This window comes from Bombina bombina, chromosome 4 (assembly GCF_027579735.1).
Source record: "Bombina bombina isolate aBomBom1 chromosome 4, aBomBom1.pri, whole genome shotgun sequence".
NCBI classification, from domain to species: domain Eukaryota; kingdom Metazoa; phylum Chordata; class Amphibia; order Anura; family Bombinatoridae; genus Bombina; species Bombina bombina.
In genome coordinates, this window is record NC_069502.1 from 443,409,082 (window position 1) to 443,434,836 (window position 25,755).

A 25,755-nucleotide genomic window follows, 5' to 3' on the forward strand; every position below is an offset into this window, starting at 1 on the left:
TTCACTGTCCCTTTGCTTAGATTTAAAGGGACAGTCTACACCAGAATTTTTATTGTTTGAAAAGATAGATAATCCCTTTATTACCCATTCCCTAGTTTTGCATTACCAACACAGTTATATAAATACACTTTTTACCTCTGTGATTACCTTGTTTCTAAGCCTCTGCAAACTGCCCCCTTATTTCAGTTAATTTGACAGACATCCATTTTAGCCAATCAGAGTTTGCTCGCTGGAACTCCACGTGGGTGAGCACAGTGTTATCTATGTGGTAAACGTGAACTAACACCCTCTAGTGGTGAAAAACTGTCAAAATGCCCTGAGAGAAGAGGTGGCCTTCGAGGGCTTAGAAATTAGCATGTGAACCTCCTAGGTTTAGCTTTCAACTAAGAATACCAAGAGAACAAAGCAAAATTGGTGATAATAATAATGAAAGTTTATTTTGTATTAGACTGTCCCTTTAAAGGGACAGTCTAGTCCAAAATAAACTTTCATGATTCAGATAGAGAATGTAATTTTAAACAATTTTCCAATTTACTTTTATCACCAATTTTGCTTTGTTCTCTTGGTATTCTTAGTTGAAAGCTAAACCTAGGAGGTTCACATGCTAATTTCTAAGCCCTTGAAGGTCGCCTCTTCGCTCAGGGTATTTTGACAGTTTTTCACCACTAGAGGGTGTTAGTTCATGTGTGTCATATAGATAACACTGTGCTCACGCATGTTGGGTTCCAGTTGATTGGCTAAAATAGATGTCTGCCAAAAGAACTGAAATAATGGGGCAGTTTGCAGAGGCTTAGATAAAAGGTAATCACAGAGGTAAAAAAATTATTTATATAACTGTGTTGGTTATGCAAAACTAGGGAATGGGTAATAAAGGGATTGTCTATCTTTTTAAACAATAAAAAATCTGGTGTAGACTGTCCCTTTAAGGTTACATGATGACACTTACCAAGGAGATGAGATTTGTAAGCGTCAGCTTCAGGCTCACACTGATAATGTCACTTTGATGTTTTGCTGGACGCAAATTCTTGTTATATCCATCCATTAGGTCATTAAGAAGATCCTCCTCCTCGTTATGACACAGGACCACTGACAAAATAATCAGAAGGAGGTGGAAATGTGAGTGTCAGACTTTAGAATGGTACCGCATTCCCCCTGGCTGATCATGACATGCACAAGAGCACTTCTTCACCATAGTTTTGGCTTAATGAATATATGGATTATGGATGCAAAGGGAATGTTTTATTCTTGCACATGGATGGGGCCGATATACAAAAAGGTCACATAAACAGTGTCAGCTCAAGGGGATGAAAGGAGCTGGCATGCAAACCTCCCAATCATTACTGTAGCTAGGGATGGGCAAATGTTTCTAAAAATTTGAAATTTAAAATGAATTTTGATACATTTGTTCATTTGAACAGAATTTCTAATGTTTATATAACATTCTTACATTCAATTTTCGAATTTTCGTTTTCGAAATTTTCAATAAAATTCGAAAATATTCATTCAAATAATAGAATATTTAGCTATGTATTCATTCAATTTCGAAAAGTAATTTTCAAATTTGAATGCTACATTCGAATTCGAATGTCACATTTGAATTAAAAATAGTATTTCTAGTCTAATACTGTGTTTTTTAAATGTGACATTCGAATTCGAAATAGTATTTCTAGTCTACAACTGTGTTTAATAAATGTAATATTCAAATTTGAATGCTACATTCAAATTGGAATGTAACATTCAAATTCGAAATAGTATTTCTAGTCTAATACTGTTTTATAAATGTAATATTCGAATTTGAATGTGACATTCGAATTTGAATGTGACATTCGAATTTGAATGTGACATTCGAAATAGAAATAGTATTTCTAGTCTAAAACTGTTTTATAAATGTAATATTCGAATTTGAAAGTGACATTCGAGTTCGAAAGTGACATTCGAAAACTGTAAATAACATTCGATAATAGAATTTTTAAGAATATTCGTTCTCATCAACATTCTATTATGTAAATCGAATTTCTACAATAACGTTCGTTCTAACATTCAAATTAGAATATAAACACATTCACCCATCCTTAACTGTAGCACCCAAACCTCAAAACTACTAGCTGACCTTAAAGGGACAGTCAACACCAGAATTTTTGTTGTTTAAAAAGATAGATAATCCCTTTATTACCCATTCCCCAGTTTTGCATAACCAACACAGTTATAATAATACACGTTTTACCTCTCTAATTACCTTGTATCTATGCCTTTGCAAACTGCCCCCTTATTTCAGTTCTTTTGACAGACTTGCATTTTAGCCAATCAGTGCTCACTCCTAGGTAATTTCACGTGCATGAGCTCAATGTTATCTATATGAAACACATTAACTAACGCCCTCTAGTGTTGAAAAACTGTCAAAATGAATTTAGATTAGAGGCGGCCTTCAAGGTCTAAGAAGTTAGCATATGCACCTCCTAGGTTTAGCTTTCAACTAAGAATACCAAGAGAACTAAGCAAAATTGGTGATAAAAGTAAACTGGAAAGTTGTTTAAAATTACATACCCTATTTAAATCATGAAAGTGTTTTTTGGACATGACTGTCCCTTTAAACGGTCAGGAAACCACACATTTTTCTTTCATGATTCAAATACAGTATACAATTTTAAACAAGTTTCCATTTTACTTCTATTATCTAATTTGCTTCCTTCTTTTACTATACTTTTTTGAAAAGCATACTTAGGTAGGCTCAGTAGCAGCAATGCAGTATTGGGAGCTAGCTGCTGCTTGGTGGATGCACACATATACCTCTTGTCATTGACTCACCAGATGTGCTCAGCTAGTTCCCAGTAGTGAATTGCTGCTTCTTCAACAAAGGATACCAATAGAAGGAAGCAAATTTCATATTAGACGTAAATTAGAAGTTTATGAAGAAAAAGAAATAATAACGGCACTACCTAGGAGTTGTTTCCTTTATAGTATGTAACTTGTTCAAATAGATGGTCTAAATAAACCACTGGGGTTAATATCGACGTTAGGAGGGGGAGCTATACATATAGAAACTAAAGGGAAAGGTGTAGTGTAAAACCCACACTTACAAAGTGTGTACATTCATAGCACTCAAAAACTACAAATCATCAATCTGAAGCTGAAAATATTTATGTAATGAATATATAAGTGACAAGAAGGTAGTTAAAAAATAACTTTTATTAAGGTAGTATTAAAAATTAAACCAATAAAAACACAAGGCAGCAGTGTGCAGTCCTAGGTATAAAAGTAGTTACAGGTAAATGTAATATGTAGTTAAGACCCTCTAATCAGAGATGGTCACCTAATAGCAGAAGTACCCCAAAAATATGCTTAAATGATCCAAATGTGGGGGTGTTATCAATTCAATTTAAAGGATGCTAAATCATGTAAAATGTCTAATAGGAAAAATAAGTATTGTAACTATCCCCGCAATCAGTGTATGGGCTCAGGTACTACACTGTCCGGAATGAAAAATCCATGTAGAGATCATCACTTATTAAAGGAGTTATACCATGTAAGTCAGCAGTCGTGGGCTCATGTGTGCAATAATGTGCCAAGTTTAATGTGGTTTCGCAAGCGTATCTAGGACACTGCCCACAATGGGGAATAATGGAAAATGTTGTTGGAAAAGTGAAGCTATAAACTTGTTGTAACGTTGTTAATGGTGGAATCATCCAAATAATCAGCGTACCACACTCCTGTAGAATTCACTGCTAGCAGGAGATGACATGAGAGTATCAAAATATATCAAAAGGTAAATCCTGTGCAATGTAAACAGACAGTGTATAGTGGAGATAGTAAAATCGATCTGTATAGAGGCTTCTAGAATCCACACTAAACAAGGTTGTGTAAATGTTACAAGTGGACTGCCCATGGAGATTCAGGGAATATAATAGAGCCCTGTTCAATAAGTTGGTCATCCACAGGCTAAGCTCACAGAGTATAATATAAATGCGATATGTAATAGTTCACTTTAATTATGCTGAAGGGATCAAGGGTGTGCCCTAATCAAATTGCTAGAATAGACAGGTAAGTAGGTGGTTGTAAATACACTCATAAAATTGGGGTATATAAGTCATTGAATAGCGGCCGTGTATAGTATAGCCCATGCCCATTCTCGTAGTACAAATGTGGGATGGCTATTAATAAGCTCAACACTACCTTGATACATACAGTGCCACTGTTCTAGAGTGGAATAAAGCTTCCCCACTATAGAACAGTGGCACTGTATGTATCAAATGAGTGTTTCGCTTAATAATAATAAAAAAAAAAATGTTAAGTAGCACAAGAACAAACACTTTATTTTAGCTTGCTCATTTGAAGGGACATAATACTCATATGCTAAATCATTTGAAAGTGATGGAGCATAACTGTAAAAAGCTGCCAAGAAATTATCACCTGAGCATCTCTATGTAAAAAAGGAAAATATTGTACCTCACAATTTCCTCAGCTCACCAGAGTAAGTGCTGTGTAAAAAGTTATCTTTCAGTTACTGCCCAGTGCTGTGGTCATAAACTCTTTTACTTGTGAACTCATGAAACTGAATAGGGAAATAACATGAGTGTGCATGAGGCACGCTCCTTTGCAAGTCCCGGAACAGGCATATTGATTTGCTGCTTAAAGTCCATTACAATGGGTTGTGAATATGTAGGACATTTTGAGGTAAAATCTTTCTTTTTCACATAGGGATGTTCTGGTGATATTTTATTTTCAGTTATGCTGCATAACTTTCAAGTGTTTCAACATTTAGGTATCATGTCCCTTTAATGACAATAAAGGTTACATCTTTATTGCTATATTTTCCACTTGAAATGTATTGCAGTTTATATAGTTTTTTGTTTATTTTTTTAGAGGGTTAGATTTTATTTTTTTACTGATTCCAGTGCTCAACCATTATTCCCAACTTGCATTTTTCATTGCCTTCTTTCCAACGGTTTTATAACGTAAGTAATGCATATGTGTGTCAGTTAGTTACACAGCCCTAGTTACAGCTACAATTATTACAGAACAGCTGGATTTCTTCCACTCAGTTTGGGTAAACTTGCCAGAAAGCTCTACCTAACAGGTGTTTACCTAGGCTTGTTGTAGAACAGCACAGATGACTTGAGAGCCCAAAATCCAATTTGAAAAATAAAGTAATGCTGTATGAAAATGACCACAATAGGGTGTTGAAGAGGTTAAAAGTATTTTCTGATGGACTGGAATACCATTGCCTCATTTGAGTTTTCTCACAGATTTTTAAAGGTTTGGAATTTGAATACATAATATCGCATAACCTGTATGAAGAGCACTCCTGATAGACTGGAATATTGCCCATTTTTAGGAATTGGGATTCTAACACAACATCATTATAGCTCTAAAATTAACTAGAATTCACACATCATTTAGTAGTATGTCTTTTGTGCAGGTGAAATGTTTACCTGCTCTCAACAGCAACTACCCAGGATATGTAAACATACACCCTAGCCTATCACTTCTACAAGTGGTAGCTGCTAAACCCTGTCTCCACCAGAATCAAGCTTCCCCACAAACGTATTCAAAAGAAAAATACTTTATTGGTATATGGACTACACTAACTACACTACTAACTACATTACTCAAATCTTACAAAGGGACTTAATAGCCTAAAACATTGCTGCTGTATTTTATGCACTCATAAACTATTATGTTTTTCTAATGCATTTGGAGTGTGCAGAAGCGTTATGGAAATTATGTACAGCATGCCATGTTGTGAGAGGCTTCCAGAGAATCCTGTGCTTAGGGGTTTTACAGTACAGATGTAAATCTAGACCTGTTTGTCAACAAGAAATAAATGAGCAAACTCTGACCTAGATTTGGAGTTTGGCGGTAGCCGTGAAAACCAGCGTTAGAGGCTCCTAATGCTGGTTTTAGGCTACCGCCGGTATATGGAGTCACTCAAAATAGGGTCTAACGCTCACTTTTCAGCCGCGACTTTTCCATACCGCAGATCCCCTTACGTCAATTGCGTATCCTATCTTTTCAATGGGATCTTTCTAACTCCGGTATTTAGAGTCGTTTCTGAAGTGAGAGTTAGATATCTAACGACAAAACTCCAGCCGCAGGAAAAAAGTCAGTAGTTAAGAGCTTTCTGGGCTAACGCCGGTTTCTAAAGCTCTTAACTACTGTACTCTAAAGTACACTAACACCCATAAACTACCTATGTACCCCTAAACCGAGGTCCCCCCACATCACCGACACTTGAATACATTTTTTTAACCCCTAATCTGCCGACCGCCACCTACGTTATGCTTATGTACCCCTAATCTGCTGCCCCTAACACCGCCGACCCCTGTATTATATTTATTAACCCCTAATCTGCCTCCCACAACGTCGCCGCCACCTGCCTACAATAATTAACCCCTAATCTGCCGACCGCAAAGCGCCGCCACCTACGTTATACTTATGTACCCCTAATCTGCTGCCCCTAACACCGCCGACCCCTATATTATATTTATTAACCCCTAATCTGCCCCCCTCAACGTCGCCTCCACCTGCCTACACTTATTAACCCCTAATCTGCCGAGCGGACCTGAGCGCTACTATAATAAAGTTATTAACCCCTAATCCGCCTCACTAACCCTATAATAAATAGTATTAACCCCTAATCTGCCCTCCCTAACATCGCCGACACCTAACTTCAATTATTAACCCCTAATCTGCCGACTGGAGCTCACCGCTACTCTAATAAATGTATTAACCCCTAAAGCTAAGTCTAACCCTAACACTAACACCCCCCTAAGTTAAATATAATTTACATCTAACAAAATTAATTAACTCTTATTAAATAAATTATTCCTATTTAAAGATAAATACTTACCTGTAAAATAAATCCTAATATAGCTACAATATAAATTATAATTATATTATAGCTATTTTAGGATTAATATTTATTTTACAGGTAACTTTGCATTTATTTTAACCAGGTACAATAGCTATTAAATAGTTAAGAACTATTTAATAGCTAAAATAGTTAAAAAAATTACAAAATTACCTGTAAAATAAATACTAACCTAAGTTACAATTAAACCTAACACTACACTATCAATAAATTAATTAAATAAACTACCTACAATTACCTACAATTAACCTAACACTACACTATCAATAAATTAATTAAATACAATTCCTACAAATAAATACAATTAAATAAACTAGCTAAAGTACAAAAAATAAAAAAGAACTAAATTACAAAAAATAAAAAAATATTTACAAACATAAGAAAAATATTACAACAATTTTAAACTAATTACACCTACTCTAAGCCCCCTAATAAAACAACAAAGCCCCCCAAAATAAAAAATGCCCTACCCTATTCTAAATTACTAAAGTTAAAAGCTCTTTTACCTTACCAGCCCTGAACAGGGCCCTTTGCGGGGCATGCCCCAAGAAGTTCAGCTCTTTTGCCTGTAAAAAAAAACATACAATACCCCCCCCCAACATTACAACCCACCACCCACATACCCCTAATCTAACCCAAACCCCCCTTAAATAAGATCATCCTACCTTGTCTTCACCTCACCGGGTATCACCGATCGGTCCTGGCTCCGATATCCTCATCCAACCCAAGCGGGGGCTAGACATCCACTGAAGAAGTCCAGAAGAGGGTCCAAAGTCTTCATCCTATCCGGGAAGAAGAGGCGATCCGGATCGGAACAGCCAATAGAATGCGAGCTCAATCTGATTGGCTGATTGGATCAGCCAATCGGAATGAACTTGATTCTGATTGGCTGATTCCATCAGCCAATCAGAATATTCCTACCTTAATTCCGATTGGCTGATAGAATCCTATCAGCCAATCGGAATTCGAGGGACGCCATCTTGGATGACGTCCCTTAAAGGAACCGTCATTCTTCAGTTGGACGTCGCCGGAAGAAGATGGGTCCGCGGTGGAGGTCTTCAGGATGGAGCCGGTCGTCATCGGATGAAGATAGAAGATGCCGCTTGGATCAAGATGGTTGCCGGTCCGGATCGCCTCTTCTTCCCGGATAGGATGAAGACTTTGGACCCTCTTCTGGACTTCTTCAGTGGATGTCTAGCCCCCGCTTGGGTTGGATGAAGATATCGGAGCCAGGACCGATCGGTGATACCCGGTGAGGTGAAGACAAGGTAGGATGATCTTCAGGGGCTTAGTGTCAGGTTTATTTAAGGGGGGTTTGGGTTAGATTAGGGGTATGTGGGTGGTGGGTTGTAATGTTGGGGGGGGGTATTGTATGTTTTTTTTTACAGGCAAAAGAGCTGAACTTCTTGGGGCATGCCCCGCAAAGGGCCCTGTTCAGGGCTGGTAAGGTAAAAGAGCTTTTAACTTTAGTCATTTAGAATAGGGTAGGGCATTTTTTATTTTGGGGGGCTTTGTTGTTTTATTAGGGGGCTTAGAGTAAGTGTAATTAGTTTAAAATTGTTGTAATATTTTTCTTATGTTTGTAAATATTTTTTTATTTTTTGTAACTTAGTTCTTTTTTATTTTTTGTACTTTAGCTAGTTTATTTAATTGTATTTATTTGTAGGAATTGTATTTAATTAATTTATTGATATTGTAGTGTTAGGTTAATTGTAGGTAATTGTAGGTAGTTTATTTAATTAATTTATTGATAGTGTAGTGTTAGGTTTAATTGTAACTTAGGTTAGTATTTATTTTACAGGTAATTTTGTAATTATTTTAACTATTTTAGCTATTAAATAGTTCTTAACTATTTAATAGCTATTGTACCTGGTTAAAATAAATACAAAGTTACATGTAAAATAAATATTAATCCTAAAATAGCTATAATATAATTATAATTTATATTGTAGCTATATTAGGATTTATTTTACAGGTAAGTATTTAGCTTTAAATAGGAATAATTTATTTAATAAGAGTTAATTAATTTCGTTAGATGTAAATTATATTTAACTTAGGGGGGTGTTAGTGTTAGGGTTAGACTGAGCTTTAGGGGTTAATACATTTATTAGAATAGCGGTGAGCTCCGGTCGGCAGATTAGGGGTTAATAAGTGTAGGCAGGTGGAGGCGACGTTGTGGGGGGCAGATTAGGGGTTAATAAATATAATACAGGGGTCGGCGGTGTTAGGGGCAGCAGATTAGGGGTACATAAGGATAACGTAGGTGGCGGCGCTTTGCGGTCGGCAGATTAGGGGTTAATTATTGTAGGTAGCTGGCTGCAACGTTGTGGGGGCAGATTAGGGGTTAATAAATATAATATAGGGGTCGGCGGTGTTAGGGGCAGCAGATTAGGGGTACATAGGGATAATGTAAGTAGCGGCGGTTTACGGAGCGGCAGATTAGGGGTTAAAAATAAAATGCAGGTGTCAGCGATAGCGGGGGCGGCAGATTAGGGGTTAATAAGTGTAAGGTTAGGGGTGTTTAGACTCGGGGTACATGTTAGAGTGTTAGGTGCAGACGTAGGAAGTGTTTCCCCATAGCAAACAATGGGGCTGCGTTAAGAGCTGAACGCGGCTTTTTTGCAGGTGTTAGGTTTTTTTTCAGCTCAAACAGCCCCATTGTTTCCTATGGGGGAATCGTGCACGAGCACGTTTTTGAGGCTGGCCGCGTCCGTAAGCAACTCTGGTATTGAGAGTTGAAGCTGCGTTAAAAATGCTCTACGCTCCTTTTTTGGAGCCTAACGCAGCCTTTATGTGGACTCTCAATACCAGAGTTATTTTTATGGTGCGGCCAGAAAAAAGCCGGCGTTAGTTTTTCGGGTCGTTACCGACAAAACTCCAAATCTAGCGGTACGCCTTGGAAGCGGGAACCAGATTAAAATGAAGGAAAAACTTACACAGAAGACCCCAGGTTTTACCATAGAAAGTATAGTTCTAAAACAGTGTTCTACAAACTTTTTTTCCCATGAACCTTTGCAATAGCATTACAAACCCTCACAGCCCAAATCCTTTGTGAGTATTGTCTCACATGTAATATAAGCCAAATTAACAAGTTTTCACTCAGTCAATATATACTGTAACAATTTAAGATTATTTAAATTGAATCAGATATGACCAGGTGCATGTTGTCAGCAAACATTTATAGCAAGCTACATGACCAGATTAATATTTGTCATTTGAATGAAAGAAAAAAATATTCTCTTTGACATTTATCTGCTTTGACAATAATTTCTATTATTAAAGGGCCATAATACCCAAATGTTTAAACACTTGAAAGTGATGCAGTATAGCTGTAAAAAGCTGAGTAGAAAATATCTCCTGAACAACTCTATGTAAAAAAGAAAGACATTTTACCTCAAAAGTTCCTCAGTAGCCACCTCCCATTGTAAAGGATTTCTAAGCAGCATTTTAGTGTGTCTGTCCTGGGACAGCTTAGGGGATGAGCCTCGTGCACTTTTATATTATTTCCCTATTTAGCTTACTATGAAATCTCATGAGAGTTAAGTGAAATCTCATGAGATCACAGTAAAAGAGTTCATGACCTCAGCACTGCTGATTGGCTGCTGTTCATTTCTTCATTTTTTTTTTTTACCTGCAGCTGGGAACAGCTTAGTATAACTTTTTACACAGAACTTACTCTGCTGAGCTGAGGAGATTGTGAGGTAAAATATCTTCCTTTTTTACATAGAGATGCTCAGGTGATATTTTCCTGTCAGCTTTTTACAGTTATACTGCATCAGTTTCAAGTGATTTAGCATATGGGTATTATGTCCCTTTAAATGTTTCAGATGTTGCATTTGTAGTGAATGTAACATCTGATTTAGGAAAAATATTTAAAACCGTGAAATTAAGCATTTAAATGTTGATTTGAATAGTCTTAAACTATGAGAAGCAACATCAGAATATTACATTGTAAATTTAAATGTTTTTGAAATCAAATGTCACATTAAAATTGAGCAATGTAACATTAAGGGTTATATTACGAGTGGAATGGTAATTACCACTCCGCTCGATTTCTGCTCTTTACGCGAGTCGGGTAGCATTGGTATTACAAGTTTAAAGTAAATGTTTATCGCTTGAGCACTAACCCGACTCGTGCAAAGGGCAGAACCCCACTTAAAAACATTTTTTTTTAATACATTAATACATTTTTCACTTAAAAAACCCCACCCCAAAATAAAAAACCTATACTAACACTAAACTACAAATATAGCCCTTAAAGGGCCTTTTGTAGGCCATTACCCTAAAGTTTATTAGCTTTTTCTGAAAAAAAACCCTGCAACCTTATAACATTAATCCCCCCCCCCAAAAAAAGTCTATCTAAAAAAAAAAAACCTACTCCAAAAAGTGCCCTGAAAAGGCATTGCCCTTAAAAGTGCATTTTGCTATTTTGCTGCCCAGAAAAAAATAAAACCCTAATCTTAAAAAAACAAACATAAAAAAACACCTTGGCAATGGGGTGCGGGTTAATAGTGTAGAAGGTTACTTCACGATGTGGGGGTGTAGCGGTTTAGGGATTAATAGTGTAGAAGGTTACTTTGCTATGTGGGGGTGTGGCGGTATAGGGGTTAATAGTGTAGAGCGGTAGTTTGCGATGTTAGTGTTTGGCGGTTTAGGGATTAATGGTGTAGTTAAGTGCAACTGTTTCTCCGGAGAAACTCTTTACGCAACCTTTTAGGTCACGTAAAAAGTTTGAGCGGTAAATGTGATTGCGTTTGAGTAAACGCATTTACTTTTAACTTGCCATACGAGTGCACATTAACGCTCAACGCTAACCATAGAAAATATGGGGAGCGTAAATAACCGCAAGTTTGCGCAACCGAATTTGCAGTAATTTAACAGCGCAACACTTGTAATATGGATTTGAGCGTAAAGAACACCACAATCTTTTATAGATATGTAATATATATCATCAGTTAATTATTTAAATGGCAAAAAATTGCCAAACAAAATAAATGTGTATTATAAAGCATTTAAAGGGACAGTCTACTTGAAAATATGTATTGTTTAAACATATAGATAATCCCTTTATTACCTATTCCCCAGTTTGCATAGCCAACATTGTTAAATTAATACATTTTTCACCTCTGTGATTAACTTGTATCTAAGCCTCTGCAGGCTGCCCCCTTATTTCAGTTCTTTTGACAGACTTGATTTTTAGCCAATCAGTGCTAACTCATAAATAACTCCACAGGAGTGAGCACAATGTAATCTGTAAGGCACACATGAACTGGCAATGTCTAGCTGTGAAAATCTGTCAAAATGCACTGAGATAAGAGGCAGCATTCAATGGCTTAGAAATTAGCATATGTGCCTACCTAGGTTTAGCTTTCAACAAAGAATACCAGGAGAACAAAGCTAATTTGATGATAAAAGTAAATTGGAAAAAAAAAATTGCATGCCCTATCTGAATAATTTGAAACAAATTCCTTGAGCAGAATTATAAAAGCTATGGTTGTGAGGTTTAAATATTTTAAATATCATGAGCTAAAACAGTTTATTGCTCATATTGCCATACATTTTTCAGGTATCTACGTTTTCTGAAATAGAATTTTACATACGTAGGAAATTTACTTTACAAATTATGACAATGTAATTCAATTCATATTTTTGTTCACTAGAGGGAGCTCTCCTATTAAACAAATGTTTAGCTATAATACCATCTTTGTATATTCTCACATATTTTAAATTAAAATAAATCCAGTTAAGGCAACAAGATGTCAGTTAAAACCCAGAGCCCTATAGTCTTTCTGGTGTGAGCTATATTATTATAAACAATCAATTCTACATATCTTGAAATGCAATTGAAATGTATATATCATGAGTTCAAATGAAAACAAAGGTAAAAGACAATATTCACATTCTTTTACTTACATTATATTTTGCAATAAAATAGGAAAAAGTAAAAAACTGACTTATTCGAGTCATCACCCATGATTTTCAGGTAATGTCCTTACCTGTGATGATGCACAGAGAGACCAGCAGAGCCCACAAGTCCATGCTCTCTCCTCATGTCTTCTGTGCCGAGTGGAGTAAATGTAATGTCTGGAATGGTTATTTTTGGGAACAGCCCAGGCCTTTGGGACACTGTTACCAGCTGTCACAAGCATAGTCAGCTGTTGATACTAAAGAAGACAAAGGGAAATAACAATGTGCTGTGTTACATTTTGGTGGCACTGTGCTATATTTTAGATGGACCAGAGAGAAATCAACAGGCTGTGCTGACAGTAGAGGGCCATGTTGTATTGTGCTTGTTCAGAAGTGATGGACAGCATTCCATTAAAGGTATCAGGGGATCAGTAAAGAGAGTATATGGATAGTTAGACTATTAACACATTTACTTCAAATACTTTTTAAATCGTTTTAGAGGTTTTGACTCTTGAATGATTAGATGTACCAACACAAATCATATGTTTCACCGTAGATGACCAAAATTTAAACATCCCATTATTTTCTTGATATAGAAAAGAGAATATAAGGGTATATGCGTATTAGTAGCATAAATACAGGGTGTGTTGTTGATACCAGTTACGGAGGTTCGGGAGGGTCCTGTCACCCCTCTGCCTTGTAGGAACATATGTAATGTAATGTAAAATCACTGATAGCTTTCAAATGTTTCCTTGATGAAGTTCCCAGAGGTGACCAAATCATTGGTGTCTTTTTATACAATCATATTTGATACATGATAAACAAATGGACTCTATGTATGTCTATATAGGGTGAAAAGTTCTGTGTAAGAGTCCAGTTAAAGGGACACTCAATCAAAATTAAACTTTCATTATTCAGATAGAGCATGCCATTTAAACAACTTTCCAATTTACTTCCATTAACTAAATGTGCACAGTCTTTTTATATTTAAACTTTTTGAGTCACCAGCTCCTACTGGGCATGTGCAAGAATTAAGTGTGTATGCATTTGTGAATGGCTGATTGCTGTCACATGGTACATGTATGCATTTGTTATGGGCTGATGGTTGTCACATGGTACAGGGGAGTGGAAAAAGACATAACTTTTAAAATTGTCAGAACAAAAATCTACTACTCATTTGAAGTTCAGACTAAGTGCTATTGCATTATCTTGTTATCTTGTATTTGTTGATTATGCAAATCTACAGTGCTGACTGCCTGGTCCTTTAAATATACACACATGCGAAACAACAACATGAGCATGTTTTGTTCCTAAACTTTACCATCAAATTAGTATGGTCAATTTAACTGTTTCCAAAACATTGACAAGTAGAATTATGGGAATGTACACATATTTTCATGTTAAAATTAACTAGAGGTATTACTTCATCTGGAGGCATTCCTAGGTTCCAAAAAATATCTAGAGTTGTGGGAGTTTTCCTCATCAGCCACCAAATTTGTAAACATCATTATAATATTATTTTCATATATAATTTTTATAGCATGTTTATTTTTTGTGTTTAATGTTGCTTTAAAGGTGTTGTTTACAATCAGTTTTACAAATATATGTTATATAATATGAAATCCTGAATCAGGTTATATTTCCCAAATAATCTATGCTAGTACATGAACAATCACACACTAATTTACAGTCGCATTATGACACACAGATACTGTCACATTTACACACATTCATACTCACGCACTCACACTCTGAGATAAATGGACTGCGCATGAGTAAAGCCCAGAGAATATGGCTATAATACTTGGGCTTCAGTCCCAGACAATCAATTTTTTAAATGTTCATGTTTTGTTAGCATTACATATAAAATATGTAACCAAAAAATCCCACTTCATAAAAAAATCTACATGTCCTCTAGCAATGGAACCCTACTATTATCTTTTTGTTTTAAAAGGCAATTTTTACTATTTTTTTCTTTGTTTTTATGCTTGTGAGGTGTGTTACTGTCTGCCAATAAAGCAGTTAGGGCTCTGTTTATCAGCCAGTGGGCAATTAGGGGCAGCTTTATTAACCCCCATATGCTGCCTTATGCAGCTGTTTCCGCGCAAGCCTTCAGGCTAGCTGGAAACAAGAGTTAAGAAGGAGCAGTCTTAAGACAGCAATCAGCCCGATTGGATACAATAGGGTTGATTGACACCCCCTGCTAGCGGCTGATTTGCCGTGAATGTGCAGGGGCGGCTTTGCACAAGCATTTGACAAGAAATGCTTGTGCAATGATAAATGCTGAAAACATATGCTGTCGGCATTTATCGATGTGCGGCGGAAATGATCTGCTACACCGGATCATGTCAGCCCGCACTTTAAGAAATCGGCTCCATAGTCTTTAGTTTAGCTGTAAAATAAAAAGAAAGTGCTTTTGCTAATATTTTGTTTAAGCAAAAACTAAATTTAACCTGTTTAAATAGTGCTCTTTCATATGAGTGCTAGACTTTATTTGTCAAATTCCATTAAATACGTCTTGTAAATGGCTTAAGAACGCAAAAATGTTTTCCTCATATAACATTGACTAACTGCCTAAACTGTTGGCAATTGTACAACATGCCTTAGACATAAAACTAGATTTGAAGACTTCTAATCTTCTGACATGAAAGATTCAGTGTACTCGGGTTAAAGCTAGCTGTATAAATGACTGAAACATGCATGAAAGCTGTTTGCTAAGGCCCAGCATCCCATGGGTTAAGTAGCTGGCACATGTTATATCTGGGTAAACAGCTGAATGCTTGTCTTCACAAGACATCTGTTGGCTACAGAAAAATATGTGTCATTCAGACCTGCTTAAATTAGCCTTTCCCATACAATGTGTCAGACCTACCAGTTAGGGGCTGGCTCATGGTTTCTGATCATTGTGGGGTAAATAGATGATGGAAAATTTACTGGCATAGGGTACATATTGCTCCAGCCTCTGATCAGTCATCTGTAGATCTATTACAGAACCTGGAAAGAGGCGCTTCCTTGACAAGGAAGTTTTAGTCAGACACTGTGGCTCCAAACTCTGTTTCTAAAATGTATCCCATGTTGCATTTGCTTCCATATAGCTATTAGTTTAACCCTTGTTTAAGCTTATTATATCTGTCTCTACTTGGCAAACTCATATGAGTTAAAATTCTGCTACAATTACAGTTTTATTTCTTTTTAAAATATTTATTTTTTAGCAGATGTTTTATAATGCAGTGGCTAATTTCTGATCTATATTAAAGTGAATGTAAATTTTGATTCTTAAGTGCCCGGTTTTTAAAACTTTGATTAAAAACAGGGGCACTTTAATTCATCAAAATTTACATTTCACTCCTATTGTGAAAAAAAACTTACCTTTTAAACTTCACAGCAGCTGCTGCTTCCTCCGGTCTCACAAGCCATTTCTGATGTCAGAAATGATTGATAGGTCATCCTTCAATCACAGATTCCCCCCCGGGGGATTCAGTGTCTTATTCACTGCTGTGATTGGAGGAAGCCGGATACCTCATTTTAGACCCAGGAAGAGGCTTTGAAACAGGTGGAGGAAGCTGGAGCTGCTGTGAAGATTAAAAAGTAAGTTTATTTTCACAACAGGAGTGAAATGAAAATTTTGATGAATTAAAGTGCCCCTGTTTTTAATCAAAGTTTTAAAAACCGGGCACTTTACCATCAAAATTTACATTCACTTTAAAGACTGTCCCCTTATGGATGTGTTAGCTTTTTAAACATTAAGAAAAGACTGGAATAAATCCTTTCCTCTTTCCTTTCTGTTGCATGTTGTCGTTAAGATTTTTCTTTTGAAACGTGGAACACAAAAAATATTATTCAAGGTGTTTCTTTCACTTTATTTTGTAACCTTTATATCCTTTGATGTTCTTCAGACTCTATGATGTAAGCCCATATAGAAGGCGTTATATTAACCATACTTTCTAAAAATGCAGAAAACTGCTGTGCAACTCTGTCACCTGGGTGTCTGCATTTATGTCTCAATTCTGTTAGAAAAGTCTTCATGATTTGTTAATTCTTTACCCCATTTATGCTCTGTGGTTCCATGTTGCTTTGGAAACAAATTGTGATCAGTTACTATGTGTTTTAAAAATATATAATTAGTGCGCCAGTGGTCTGGATGTTGCTAACACTATAAATATGAATATATAGTGTATATAAATAATCCCAATGGTGATAGTTTAAAAAATAATAAATGAAACAAAATAAAGTGATTCCTAGGCCAAACACTCAAATAACAGTGAATGCTAGTGAATAAATGTGATTATGACAATATAACCCTTATCATAAAAGGGGTACTAGCATAACAAGCAAAGCAATGGTCGTATATTAGACACAAAGTTGTAATAATAAAAACTTCCCAAAAATAAAATAAAGTTCTTGTGATTATAATTGCGGTGGATGTAATGTCCAAATCACAGGAGGCAAGCACTTCTTCAAACGATCCCTGTTGGTAACCCAGGGGTAGATAATAAATAGATAAGGAGATAAAAGAAGGCGCCAACATAGTGCGATTACCAATGATAAGGAACACGCAGTGCAAGTAAAATCATATACTCACAAGATAAAAGACACTTGAAAAGTGTCACAAGTGCATCCTGGACCCTCAGAGTCGTCTAGCTAACTCCCACTCCACTGTGGTAGTAAGAAACCGCTCGTCACTGCCAATCGAGGTAGCTACGCTGGTGGTCTCAGCTACGCTGGTGGTCTCGGCTGCAGTCAGTGTTGCAAGGGAACTGACTGAAGATCCACTCGATTCTGATTGTAACAATTCTGATCCGTAATCTCCAAAGAGGATTTTAGACCGCAAGGCAAATTTGGAGTTGGTAATGAGATGGCAAAATAAAACTTTACCAATGGTAGAAAAGAAAGTTCGTGGCTGCAATCTTAAAATGTATAAGACTTTAATGGCACAACGTTTCTCGGTCTGTACGTGACCGTTTCCTCAGGTGCATAAGTGTATAATAAAACACATAAAAACCACGAACTTATAACAATCAGTACGGCGTCCTCAAGTGCACACCACGCATGTGTGTAGGTGTGTCTAGATACTGGGAGTTACAATAGCGTCATCTAACCAATAAGGTGCTTGAACTGATACACACCTTCATGGTTGCGTAAGGGGTGTGTTATTCACCGCTGCAGTACTGGTATTAAAACGCACCATTGTGTTTGATAACAATCTGTAATGTAATCTTTAGCTGTGATAAGCTTGAAATCGCTGATATTCTGATATGTGATGAAACAATTATTAAATAGCGAGTAACTACCAGATCGGGCACACCTACTCACACTACACACATTGATTCAGTTTCAAGCTTATATATAGCCAATAGCTAGTCAAATGCTATATTAATATATATCTATGAATCAATTGTTAAAATATCACACAGAATCTTAAAATATATAATATAAAATCCCCAATATTGGGTATATCTAAATCGTCACTTAAAAATATGTATTTATACATATTGTTGAAATCGCCATATAATTACTCTTTAACAAAGGATAATAAAGTCCTAAAAATTAATAAAAACCAAATTAACTCCTCTATGAGGAATACAGAATGATCCAACACATTAATATATAAAAAAACTTGTACCGGAGCGTCTCTGAAAGGACTCAAATTTGAGATGCTAAAAACTGGGTGTATGGCTATTTCAGAAAAGCATACAGATAGTGTGTGTTGTATATCCGCTGCAATGTGTCAATAGGTGTAACTAAACTAATTTCTAAGGGTTAAATGAAAAATAAGCTTTACTTATTCTAATTGCAGTGCAAATGGTATCTCATACGAAAATATGTATAATTAAGATAAACCCCATACTGTAAAGTAGATGGTACAAGAACTACAGGTATATATAAAATGAACATTAATCATGGCTACAACTAGCTTAGCAGGTAGAATGGTATTGGACTACTCAAATAGTCAAGATTACTCTTTAGAGAGTACTAAATACTATGTTACTAGATCTCTAGTATGAGGGTACACCTCCTATCATTCTAATATGGGGCCAGTTTAGTGAAGTGAATACAGTCTTCATTGTTCTGACATTGGGGTCAAATCGCGCAGATACAGGGGACATAAACTTATATATTTAATTGTTAACCTGTCAAGTTATGTAATGGATCAAGAGGGGAGGCCTAAATGAGGGTTCTGTTGTAGAATAGCAGGAGCCTATATGGGGACTATATACAGATGGACTTTATAGGGAATATTTAGTTAAAAGCAGCCATGTCAATATTTGCATTTAAGCCAACCGGGGACAGGGTACGCATCTTCCAGATCCAAAAAGTCTCCCTTTGTCTTAGATGCAAATATCTGTTCCTGCCCCATTTGGGGTACACTTGTTCTAAAGGGAATATACTGAATGAATTAGATGTGTTCGTGTGACATAGATTGGCATGTCTAGGGACACTATGATTGGCAATGTTTTTGCTAATATTCCTTAAGTGTTCCCCCCATCTTTTTTTGAGGGGTCTCGAGGTTCTACCCACGTACTGCACCCCACAGCTACATTCTAACAAATAGACTACAAATGCCGAATCACATGTAAAGTGTGTTTTGATGTGAAATTTTTCCTTACTAGTATAAGACACAAATTCAGTTCTCTTACTATTCGTATATTGGCATAATCCACAATTGGCTCTGTTACATTTGAAGAAACCTGGTTTCCCTACAAGACTATTGCCTGTTTGGCATGTTTTTTTATTTTTGTAAGTCAAAACTCTATTCTTCATTACAATTTTACTGGGAGCTAGTATATTTTTCAACGTGGGAGCACGTCTGAAAGTACACACAGGTGAATCTCCTATACTTTCCCTCAACAGAGGGTCCCCTGATAGAATATGCCAGTATTTGCCTAGAATATTTTTAATTTTATCATGATTGTTGTTAAATTGGGTTATAAATCTGACTTTCTCATTCAACTTGGTAGGTCCTCCACTTTGTATAGTACCCTTATTTTTGATGAAGAAATCATCCCTGCATTTGTTTCTGGCTCTCATATAGCTACTCTCAATCAGATCTAAAGGGTAATATTTCTCAATAAACCTTTTTTTCAAAATATTCGCTTGTATGTCATAACTGGCTAAATCTGTGCAATTTCTGCGAATTCTGCAAAATTGATTGTAAGGAATATTTTTCTTCCAAGGTAAGTGGTGGTTGCTTTTGTAGTTTAAATAGCTATTAGCATCCACCGACTTAAAAAAAGTTTTGGTGGAGATACTGCCTATGGTATCCCATGATAATATGAGATCCAAAAATTCTATACTGTTTGCATCTATTTTTAAGGTGAACTTTAGGCCCAATGAGTTGTTAAGACTATCCATAAAGTTCTGAGCTAGTGAGGTGTCCCCCTCCCAAATGAATAGGAGGTCATCTATAAAACGGCCATAGAAGACCAGGTTTGCCCCATATGAGGAAGAATATATATATTGTTCCTCAAAGAATCCCATAAAGAGATTGGCAAAACTGGGGGCAAACCTGGTCCCCATGGCCGTTCCCCTGATTTATGGCCGTTTTATAGATGACCTCCTATTCATTTGGGAGGGGGACACCTCACTAGCTCAGAACTTTATGGATAGTCTTAACAACAACTCATTGGGCCTAAAGTTCACCTCAAAAATAGATGCAAACAGTATAGAATTTTTGGATCTCATATTATCATGGGATACCATAGGCAGTATCTCCACCAAAACTTTTTTTAAGTCGGTGGATGCTAATAGCTATTTAAACTACAAAAGCAACCACCACTTACCTTGGAAGAAAAATATTCCTTACAATCAATTTTGCAGAATTCGCAGAAATTGCACAGATTTAGCCAGTTATGACATACAAGCGAATATTTTGAAAAAAATATTACCCTTTAGATCTGATTGAGAGTAGCTATATGAGAGCCAGAAACAAATGCAGGGATGATTTCTTCATCAAAAATAAGGGTACTATACAAAGTGGAGGACCTACCAAGTTGAATGAGAAAGTCAGATTTATAACCCAATTTAACAACAATCATGATAAAATTAAAAATATTCTAGGCAAATACTGGCATATTCTATCAGGGGACCCTCTGTTGAGGGAAAGTATAGGAGATTCACCTGTGTGTACTTTCAGACGTGCTCCCACGTTGAAAAATATACTAGCTCCCAGTAAAATTGTAATGAAGAATAGAGTTCTGACTTACAAAAATAAAAAAACATGCCAAACAGGCAATAGTCTTGTAGGGAAACCAGGTTTCTTCAAATGTAACAGAGCCAATTGTGGATTATGCCAATATACGAATAGTAAGAGAACTGAATTTGTGTCTTATACTAGTAAGGAAAAATTTCACATCAAAACACACTTTACATGTGATTCGGCATTTGTAGTCTATTTGTTAGAATGTAGCTGTGGGGTGCAGTACGTGGGTAGAACCTCGAGACCCCTCAAAAAAAGATGGGGGGAACACTTAAGGAATATTAGCAAAAACATTGCCAATCATAGTGTCCCTAGACATGCCAATCTATGTCACACGAACACATCTAATTCATTCAGTATATTCCCTTTAGAACAAGTGTACCCCAAATGGGGCAGGAACAGATATTTGCATCTAAGACAAAGGGAGACTTTTTGGATCTGGAAGATGCGTACCCTGTCCCCGGTTGGCTTAAATGCAAATATTGACATGGCTGCTTTTAACTAAATATTCCCTATAAAGTCCATCTGTATATAGTCCCCATATAGGCTCCTGCTATTCTACAACAGAACCCTCATTTAGGCCTCCCCTCTTGATCCATTACATAACTTGACAGGTTAACAATTAAATATATAAGTTTATGTCCCCTGTATCTGCGCGATTTGACCCCAATGTCAGAACAATGAAGACTGTATTCACTTCACTAAACTGGCCCCATATTAGAATGATAGGAGGTGTACCCTCATACTAGAGATCTAGTAACATAGTATTTAGTACTCTCTAAAGAGTAATCTTGACTATTTGAGTAGTCCAATACCATTCTACCTGCTAAGCTAGTTGTAGCCATGATTAATGTTCATTTTATATATACCTGTAGTTCTTGTACCATCTACTTTACAGTATGGGGTTTATCTTAATTACACATATTTTCGTATGAGATACCATTTGCACTGCAATTAGAATAAGTAAAGCTTATTTTTCATTTAACCCTTAGAAATTAGTTTAGTTACACCTATTGACACATTGCAGCGGATATACAACACACACTATCTGTATGCTTTTCTGAAATAGCCATACACCCAGTTTTTAGCATCTCAAATTTGAGTCCTTTCAGAGACGCTCCGGTACAAGTTTTTTTTATATATTAATGTGTTGGATCATTCTGTATTCCTCATAGAGGAGTTAATTTGGTTTTTATTAATTTTTAGGACTTTATTATCCTTTGTTAAAGAGTAATTATATGGCGATTTCTAGCAATATGTATAAATACATATTTTTAAGTGACGATTTAGATATACCCAATATTGGGGATTTTATATTATATATTTTAAGATTCTGTGTGATATTTTAACAATTGATTCATAGATATATATTAATATAGCATTTGACTAGCTATTGGCTATATATAAGCTTGAAACTGAATCAATGTGTGTAGTGTGAGTAGGTGTGCCCGATCTGGTAGTTACTCGCTATTTAATAATTGTTTCATCACATATCAGAATATCAGCGATTTCAAGCTTATCACAGCTAAAGATTACATTACAGATTGTTATCAAACACAATGGTGCGTTTTAATACCAGTACCGCAGCGGTGAATAACACACCCCTTACGCAACCATGAAGGTGTGTATCAGTTCAAGCACCTTATTGGTTAGATGACGCTATTGTAACTCCCAGTATCTAGACACACCTACACACATGCGCGGTGTGCACTTGAGGACGCCGTACTGATTGTTATAAGTTCATGGTTTTTATGTGTTTTATTATACACTTATGCACCTGAGGAAACGGTCACGTACAGACCGAGAAACGTTGTGCCATTAAAGTCTTATACATTTTAAGATTGCAGCCACAAACTTTCTTTTCTACCATTGGTAAAGTTTTATTTTGCCATCTCATTACCAACTCCAAATTTGCCTTGCGGTCTAAAATCCTCTTTGGAGATTACGGATCAGAATTGTTACAATCAGAATCGAGTGGATCTTCAGTCAGTTCCCTTGCAACACTGACTGCAGCCGAGACCACCAGCGTAGCTGAGACCACCAGCGTAGCTACCTCGATTGGCAGTGACGAGCGGTTTCTTACTACCACAGTGGAGTGGGAGTTAGCTGGACGACTCTGAGGGTCCAGGATGCACTTGTGACACTTTTCAAGTGTCTTTTATCTTGTGAGTATATGATTTTACTTGCACTGCGTGTTCCTTATCATTGGTAATCGCACTATGTTGGCGCCTTCTTTTATCTCCTTATCTACTATGTGTTTTCCCTTACCAAAAGTTCTTGAGAAATGGAAAAGTTTCCCTTCTCTAAAGATGTTACATTTATTTCCTTGTCTTTCTCAGAACAAAGATCAGATATAATAACTTCCCAGCTCATTTACAAGTAAAGTGGACCCAGTATGAGAGTTTGTTCCCTGCACTCTGATCTGCATGCACCACAGACTACAGTCCTTCTAAAGCATTTTCATCACCACAGCAGCAGCACTCATAGCCCCTTGTCCTCATGGGCGTCTGCAGACATTTTTCCAAAGGAGGGGGCAAAAAATAATAATTGACCAAAAAATAGTAATATATCATTGGCAGCATGTGCAGCGGGAGAGAGGTTACTTGTTGTACACATGAGCTATAGAACAGTGTCTCAGGTGGGTGTATAGGCAGCATGTGGTACCAGGCTTTACTTGTATTAGCCAGTGTATCCAGTGCTGGCTTTGGCAGGAGCTGTCAGTTATTTGCAATATAGATGGAATAATGTGGGTTGTAATTTTTGTACTGATAGAGGAGTAATGTAAAAATGGTAGTGGGACCAAAAAAAAGTTTGAGAACTGAATTTTGGGTACTGGTGGTTGGTTGGTCACTCCAGCCATATATAGGTCTACATGTTGCTGCAGATAGACACCAAGCCCATGGATTAAAGAGATTGTTATTCCCCATAAAGGGTTAGAAAACAAGTGAAGTGCTAGCATTAGCACGCGTGCGATATAAGAATATATATATAAGCTGAAAGTTAATTTAATTTAAAGTTAAGTTAATTTATCAAATGTCGGACCCATTATTTGGGGCGTACGACCCGCAAGATTATTAAACGTTGGGGCGAACACCACAGAAACATCAAGAAAGGTAGTGTAAAACACAGTGTGTCCAGACAGTCCATTAAATGTCACCACGGACGAGATTGTACATTCTGTATAACTCTTGAGAAAATCCACCCTAAACAGGGAACAAATCGTTACACCTGTCTAAGACAAAGAGAAACTTACTGGATTTATAAGTTTGGCAGCTTGTTTCCAGAGGGGTTAAATGAAAATATTGATATGGCTGCTTTTTAATAATACTGATTTGCGTTTATTTGTCATTGTGTTTGTAATCCCTGGATGTGTGTATCATATAACCTGGGTTGTAACATGCACTCACACAATTACTAATAGTAATTACACGCGTCAGTATTCTTCATATATACACCCCATTGGAGTATATGTATTACATACACCCTTATTGGTTTACAATTAATATTAGTAACCTTTACCCCCTGATAGGGTCAGTCACTAATCAGATATTTTGTATGTTATTTTTTGAGATTTATCTAGATTGTCAAAAATTTATATCTACTGCAATATCCATACTATTTATATATAGCTTAATTTTGTCTTAAAATATTTTAAATTACACTTGACAACATTAGAAGGTGACTAATACAACATTCTATTGGCTGATCGGAACAGCCAATAGAATGCGAGCTCAATCTGATTGGCTGATTGGATCAGCCAATCGGATTGAACTTGATTCTGATTGGCTGATTCCATCAGCCAATCAGAATATTCCTACCTTAATTCCGATTGGCTGATAGAATCCTATCAGCCAATCGGAATTCGAGGGACGCCATCTTGGATGACGTCCCTTAAAGGAACCGTCATTCGTCGGGAGACGCCGGAAGAAGAGGATGGATCCGCGTCGGCTGATTCAAGATGGACCCGCTCCGCACCGGATGGAAAAAGATCGAAGATGCCGCTTGGAGAAGATGTTTGCCGGTCCGGATGTCCTCTTCTTGCCGGATAGGAGGAAGACTTTGGAGCCTCTTCTGGACCTCTTCAGCACCGGATGCCAAGACGGATCGGTGATACCTGGATGGTGAAGACAAGGTAGGAAGATCTTCAGGGGCTTAGTGTTAGGTTTATTTAAGGGGGGTTTGGGTTAGATTAGGGGTATGTGGGTGGTGGGTTGTAATGTTGGGGGGGGGTATTGTATGTTTTTTTTTACAGGCAAAAGAGCTGATTTTCTTGGGGCATGCCCCGCAAAGGGCCCTGTTCAGGGCTGGTAAGGTAAAAGAGCTTTTACATTTATTAATTTAGAATAGGGTAGGGAATTTTTTATTTTGGGGGTCTTTGTTATTTTATTAGGGGGCTTATAGTAGGTGTAATTAGTTTAAAATTGTTGTAATATTTTTCTTATGTTTGTAAATATTTTTTTATTTTTTGTAACTTAGTTCTTTTTTATTTTTTGTACTTTAGTTAGTTTATGTAATTGTAGTTATTTGTAGCAATTGTATTTAATTTATTTATTGATAGTGTAGTGTTAGGTTAATTGTAGGTAATTGTAGGTATTTTATTTAATTAATTTATTGATAGGGTAGTGTTGGGTTTAATTATAACTTAGGTTAGGATTTATTTTACAGGTAATTTTGTTATTATTTTAACTAGGTAACTATTAAATAGTTCTTAACTATTTAATAGCTATTGTACCTGGTTAAAATAATTAACAAGTTGCCTGTAAAATAAATATTAATCCTAAAA

At 36.5% G+C, this 25,755-nt stretch overlaps 1 protein-coding gene across 1 annotated transcript in view; it reads right to left on the reverse strand.

Annotated features, from left to right (window-relative positions):
- The window catches only part of CHRNG (cholinergic receptor nicotinic gamma subunit), a 54,976-nt gene extending 42,008 nt beyond the window's left edge, over nt 1-12,968 (reverse strand). Inside the window, exons 1-2 of the mRNA XM_053709057.1 lie at nt 12,865-12,968; nt 947-1,086 (exon numbers count right to left, since the gene is read on the reverse strand). Of these exons, the coding sequence (XP_053565032.1) occupies nt 947-1,086; nt 12,865-12,907 (183 nt within the window). The 5' untranslated portion in view covers nt 12,908-12,968. The remainder of the gene's footprint in view (nt 1-946; nt 1,087-12,864) is intronic.
- Nucleotides 12,969-25,755: the final 12,787 nt, after the last annotated feature.